The sequence below is a fragment of the Vollenhovia emeryi genome, unplaced genomic scaffold (assembly GCF_000949405.1).
Source record: "Vollenhovia emeryi isolate VEMERY1.0 unplaced genomic scaffold, V.emery_V1.0 DF939317.1, whole genome shotgun sequence".
Taxonomy (NCBI): domain Eukaryota; kingdom Metazoa; phylum Arthropoda; class Insecta; order Hymenoptera; family Formicidae; genus Vollenhovia; species Vollenhovia emeryi.
The window spans coordinates 52516-59114 of NW_011967049.1; the positions used below are offsets into that span (position 1 = coordinate 52516).

The following is a 6599-nucleotide window of genomic DNA, read 5'->3' on the forward strand; positions in this document are numbered from 1 at the left end:
GTCTCGTGGATCTCGACGATTGAAGACTGAAATTAAGCTTTTTATCCAAGCCATCTCAACTTTGAAAAGTGAAATAGATTTACGCTTACTATAGATGACATGTAAATGTATACAGGAGGTAGATATAGAGAATCCTACATAGATTTCCGTTACTCTATTAAAGCGAAGCCTCTCCGATTTTAAACTGACCACGCAGCAGCAGCGGAGTCGTAAAATTTGTGTACTTTTAATATATCCGGCGTATGAGTAAACGTTATCTCTAAGTATTACTTTCTTAAGTTTCTCGCGTGTTTCTCGTTTATCGAGACAGATCGAAGGGGAGGAAGAGAGAGCGCGCAACCGTGAGTATCCGTAATAACGATGACGACAACGACGGTATATATACGTCATGCCGTGCTTCTTATTGCTTCCAGAGTCTTAGCTTAGATAAGTGCGTGCGAGTATCCGGTCCGGGATTAAGTACAAGTCTTTTCCGAGAGGGTGGAAATTTAGAAACGTTAATCTTCGCGCGTAGTTCCAGCAGTCTCGTAATACAATAGCATCTACAGGTCTCTAATTTAAGGCTCCGCGGGTGCCACCTCCAAGCAACGGAGATGAGAGGAGGCACAGTTGTATTGTGACACAGTTGCTAGCATTCCGCTTTTTATTCAGGCCCCGAAGTGTCCCCTATTGCGCCAATATTTTTCTAATATCTGTTTATTGTCAATCGCTCAAATTTCTCGCCTCTAGACGAATCCGTTAAAATGTTGCGTATGAAATGTGGGATCTTTCACCGTGTTTCACATTCATTGTCGCAAAATAAATAATGCTGTAACAAATTCGGTTGCTTGCATTAGTGCGCACTAATGCAAGACACCGGATTTGCTGTTAGATACCATTTGTAACAAATAAATTGTTATCATTAAAAAAATTACGAAATAAAAATTGCAACGTTATATATCATAATTATAAATAATGTATCAAAAACTGTAGCGATACAAACACATAATTATAATTTATAAAATATATAAATTATATGACATAAGTGATATAATTTTTAATTTAAGTTATATTTATAATTCAATAGTTAAATCTAATTAGAGTAAAATGCAATTAATTTTGTTAAGGATTGCCAATTTTTTCTGTTTTAAATTTTTACGTAATTTATCTGAATTCAATGATCTGAATTCAAAATCTTACGATTATTCAAAATTTATACCACTGAATGAAATAACACTTTCTCTTTCACAATTCCAAGTACACTGTATCTATTTTGCCGAGAATAAAAATGATAAATTTTAGTTTTCCTATTTGAACAAGAATATAAACGGTCATTAAAAGATTGCATTAAATACTATTTTGACAGATAAAATTTTTCCACATAATACAAAATATAACTATAGTTTAAGATCAAATAAAAATCATTATCGATTTGTTAATTTCTTTACTGATTTTTAAACTGATAATTAAGATACTTTTAAGATTGTTAATTAAGTTTAGATAATACTATTAATATTATTAATAATATTAAATAGTTTTATCTCCGAGATTACGTCCACTGAATTACAGTTCTATTTCATATTAATTTTGATGTAAATAGTATTTTTGTCTCTTCCAATTCTATTAAAATCAAGTGAAAAATCCAACATTCATTGCGCAACGTATAAAAGCTTTTGAGAAGATTTTAAAATTTGGAGCGTAATACGATTCAATGTCGAAAGCTATAACGACGTTGCAGGTACGTCGTTGGAGGTTGCTGTTGCTGTCACCGTCACCATAACACAATCGATCGAAAGATGCGTACAGTGTGAAACAAGACGACACGATGACGACGACAACGACGAGTACTTCCGAGCGACACCACGGTTGGGTCCGCGGCACGTTTATGTACAACGGGCGAGCACATATAAAATTTTGTATAAAAATATTTTCTCATATGCGTGTTTTTTTACGTGTGGTTATCTATGTTCAGTGTACGTGTACGTGTATATACGTGTATGTGTATTCCGCATGTATGTGTATATATATATATGTACATCTTGAATAATTAATACTGAGTAATTAATATCATCTCATTTTATCGTGCGTATTACGCCGCGGTGCGAGCCCGATGGCTCTCCACGAAACGTCGTCACAGTCCCCGGTACGAATGATTTCTCGGGGGAGAAGGAGAAAACGCTGAGAATCTGCCAAGAGGGACATTAAAGATCCATCCAGGGTTAATGGACTAAACGCCGTCGAGAAAGCATACCTAAGTGCCGAATCAGATTTTTTTCTTAATGCGTGTCCTCTGAAAGGGAAGTTGCCACCAAATTGAGGGGAACATCAGAAACGTTCTCCTCATCGCCTTCGTCTGCTTCCTCATCCACTGACAAATGTCGTTGCATACGCTCTTCGGTTTTCATGTGTTGCTAGAAATACAATAGATCCTGATTGATACGAGCAAACCCCGAAACGAAAAAGAAACAGAGTGTAGAAATGACCAATAATAAAAAATCTTTAATAAAGTATATGCTGTATAAAGTATTTTATATAAATATAAAAAGTATTTAAATGTCAAAAATATTTTGGATTCATTTCAGTTTCAGCATAGTTCAAGAGTTTAAGCATTAAAAATCTAGCTTGGTTCACAAGCCTATTGTCTTTGTGTGATTTCTAATCCACCAAATCTTTGCAATGTCTTATCTTTAAAAAAATATTTAGCCTTTTTAATCAAGTCTCACTGGATACATTGAACGCTAATATGAGAATACTCCTTATTCCGATACTCGAGTATATGACAGAGAAAGTATCTTACATGAATCATGTAATTAGATAAAGGTATTGAGTAACCAACTGGCGGAGGCGGATGGCCACCGGGTATGCGCGTAGGCGTTGTCAGCGCTGCATGCATCATCAGCTGAGGATGAATTTGCTGTCGAAGAGCGTTCAACATGTCCGTACTCTCGGCATCCATTTGTTCTCTTGTCGACTGAGATGCTAAGACTGCATCTCCTTTTTCTAAAAATACACAAAAAAACCATTAATTTCGTAAGACTGAATCATTTTAACTATCACACAGAGACGTTTTTAATATTTTTCCGAAAAATTGAGACCATCTTATTTCCCAATAATGAATAACATTTAAACAATGCAAAGTTGTTTGAAATTACAAATGGTCGTACATTAATATTGGATATTACACTCACACGTAAATTAAGTAACAAAATGAAAACGGCCTACTAAAATTGGAACAGCAGTGGACTCAATTGGTCGATCGGAATATTATTTAGTGTAGCTTTCGAGACACGCTAGTCTTGATTTCTTTCTAATCGGTTATAAATATATAAAAGTAAATAGAATAAACCAATAAACTGCTTTTTAATAACAACCCAAAATTTGTCAAGTTAGAATACAATCCCTTTCCTGTGAGATGGAAAAGTTACCTACAAAATAAATAATCCAATATACATATATGTATACAGGATGTGTCCTAATACCCGTATGTCCCGTAGATGGTAGATAGACCGGGGCAAACTGAATAGAAAAGTCCTATACCATTTTGCAAAATTCGCAATAGTTATCGAGAAATTAATTTTAATGTCTGAGCGAATGAGAGCGTAGAAGGCTGCAGGCCGGGCTCGGCAGGTAACGGTGGAGCATCATCTAATAGCGAGAGGTGGAGCGACGCGCCGAAAAAAGTTGTCAAAAAAGCTCGCCGCTCGCTGCGTGACAACTTTTTTTTCTACGCCTTCTACGCTCTCATATAGGACTTTTCTATTCAGTTTGCCCCGGTCTATCTACCATCTACGGGACATACGGGTATTAGGACACACCCTGTATATTGGTCTCAACGATTGCGCAGAAAAACAAATACTGTCTACCAAATGCCTAATCGCTAGGAACTTCTCTTACTTCTATGCCTTGTTGGTTTCTCGCCCTTGGGTCTGCGTCTACGCGTATGTATAGTGTCCCTTCGCATAGTAACCGGGCGATTAACACCGTGCAACTTGTAATACAACCCACAGGCGTTGCACACCATCTCGCCCTTCATATTTCTTCTCCAGATGGTTGTTGTCATGGTGCCGCAATTTGTACAAGACATATCAACCTTCTTCGCCACGTTACCGCTTTGCTGATCGAACTGTTGCTTCTGATCTTGCTCCATCTAAAACAATTAATTAATTAGTACACATAACAACGTTGTATGAAGAACGACGGACCGTTTGTACGGGAGGAATACCTTATTCTTTATCTTGCTCGACCATGTGGTAAAATCATGTGCTTGCTCTTCATTATGTTCATGTTGGTAACTGGCGACAATGTCCGGACTTGCTGGTGCTTTACTGGGATAACTCTGTTTTCTGCGACCCTTCGTCGTCGTCGCCATCTCCTTGCGACCAATACTGGCAGGGCTAGACGGATTACTGTCTATCAAAGCACTCTGTACAGACTGCACACAATACCATTTTACTATTACATTTTTCAGAAATTTTTCGGATTTAGAAGTAACATTTCGTAATTTTTTATGTCTTCAGTAAGCGAAAGATTGAGAAAAGGGCGTCTTTTAGTCGAAAAGTCATTTTTCAAAAGAGTATAAGCTGTAGCTTCAAACCCAAAGTGATAAGATGAGAAATAAAGTTTTGTTATTTGAATATAAGAAAATAAAAGAAAGTTTTCCAATTATAATGTGTAAACCATGAAAATCTTTTATAATAAAAAATGTAGCCCTGATTCTTGTGAAAAATGACTACGACTAAGAAACGTCCATTTCTCAATTTTTTACTTACATATACGTCAATTTTACAATACATATAGGAAAATCCTATAGTGTGAGATAGGCTCCTATGGGATAGCGGAGTTTCTGCTAAATTAATTGGCATTATCTGTTGGTTCCGCCATGAATTTATTGCCCTTGGAGTGAAATCTGTTTAGTGGAAAAATGATTGTTATATCGTGTGATCGTTGCGAAAAAAGATTTGTGATTGAATTTCGACGTTGAAACCTGCTATCATATATTAAAATCCTATCTCGTGATAAAGGACTTTCCTCTATATAAAATAAATTTTAAATATAGTATCTATAGAAAGTGACCAAAATTACAATAAGATCTTGATTTGTAAATTCATCAGAACAAAAGTGTATACTACCAAGCACTCTCGAAATCAAGAATACCACTTCCGCTGGCAAGATACCAAAATTAAATAATTTTGTAATATTTATAATTTTCACACATACATATGTAATTTATTAAAAATTATATTATTTTGCCTATGTAATATAAGTTAAAATAACTGCCTTTTTAATCTTAATAATATCAATACAGTAAAAGCTCGATTTAACAGATTAATTGGGAGAGAAGGTGTGTTCGTCAAGGCTGAAAGGTCTGTTAAATCGAACGTAGCGCAGCCAATATCTACTATTTTTTATTGTTTTTAATGTAAAAAGACTTTAATACCGTACCATACACTATAAAATTCTCAATTAGTTTTAATTTTTGTATCACGTTTAAGTTCATACGACTTCTTTATCGCGCTTGACGCCACTTTGAATTGTACGAATTGAAAAATTATGTCGAAGCTATAATACTTTTCAAATGGGAAGCATTTATAATAAACAAATCAGGTAGTCTAAAGTTCGCGCGTTCAGGGACGGTACATTGCACAGTGATAAAGGTACTCTTGCATCTTTACCGATATACCTAAAACAATTTAAGTAATTATATGTACAATGATGCTGATGTTATTGACTGAGTCATATTTAAACATGAAAAAATAAAAAAATAATAAATTAAAAATAATAAATATGAGAAGTTGTCAACTTATGAAATGTCACAGACAATTTATATGGTAAAAATATTTTCTTCAATATCGATTATATTGAGGTTATTTTTTTAATATGTAGATAAGATAGATTTCATATTTTATTCAATTTGGCAATGCCTAATGGAAATTATAATGTTAATACAAACGCGAAATTTATTAGGAAATCTAGTAACAGTTTTTTTTTCTATTGAATATTATAGTTCTGTTGTGCTACTATTAATACTATGAGATATTGTATTTAAAAAATAATAACATTTATTTAAAATTTGTTACAACATATGTTCAAAATGCCCTCCGCCCAATTCTACACAATTCTATAGTATCTCGTAGTAGTACATTTAATAGTAGTACAATAAAAATATAATAATCAATAGAAAAAAGTTTGTTACTAGATTTGTTAATAAATTTCGCGTTTGTATCAACATAGCTTCCATTAGGCATTGCCGAATTGAATAAAATGTGAAATCCATCTTATCTACATATTAAAAAAACAACCTCAATATAAATCGATATTGAAGAAAATATTTTTACCATATAAATTGTCTGTGACATTTCATAAGTTGACAACTTCTCGTATTTATTATTTTTAATTAATTTTTTTTATTTTTTCATGTTTAAATATGACTCAATCAATAACATCAGCATCATTGTACATATAATTACTAAAATTTTTTTAGGTATATCGGCAAAGATGCAAGAGTACCTTTATCACTGTGCAATGTACCGTCCCTGAACGCGCGAACTTTAGACTACCTGATTTGTCTATTATAAATGCTTCCCATTTGAAAAGTATTATAGCCTCGACATTTTCATATT

General features: G+C 34.0%; 1 protein-coding gene across 3 annotated transcripts in view; it reads right to left on the bottom strand.

Moving 5' to 3' along the window:
• Nucleotides 1-1967: 1967 nt before the first annotated feature.
• LOC105558714 (nitrogen regulatory protein GLN3) overlaps nt 1968-6599 on the bottom strand; it is a 12650-nt gene continuing 8018 nt past the window's right edge. For 2 of the 3 annotated variants that reach the window (XM_012006550.1, XM_012006548.1), the window contains exons 5-8: nt 4202-4411; nt 3874-4126; nt 2777-2979; nt 1968-2390 (exon numbers count right to left, since the gene is read on the bottom strand). In XM_012006550.1, the coding sequence (XP_011861940.1) occupies nt 2256-2390; nt 2777-2979; nt 3874-4126; nt 4202-4411 (801 nt within the window). In that variant the 3' untranslated portion in view covers nt 1968-2255. The remainder of the gene's footprint in view (nt 2391-2776; nt 2980-3873; nt 4127-4201; nt 4412-6599) is intronic. The other variant, XM_012006549.1, reaches the window with a different exon arrangement.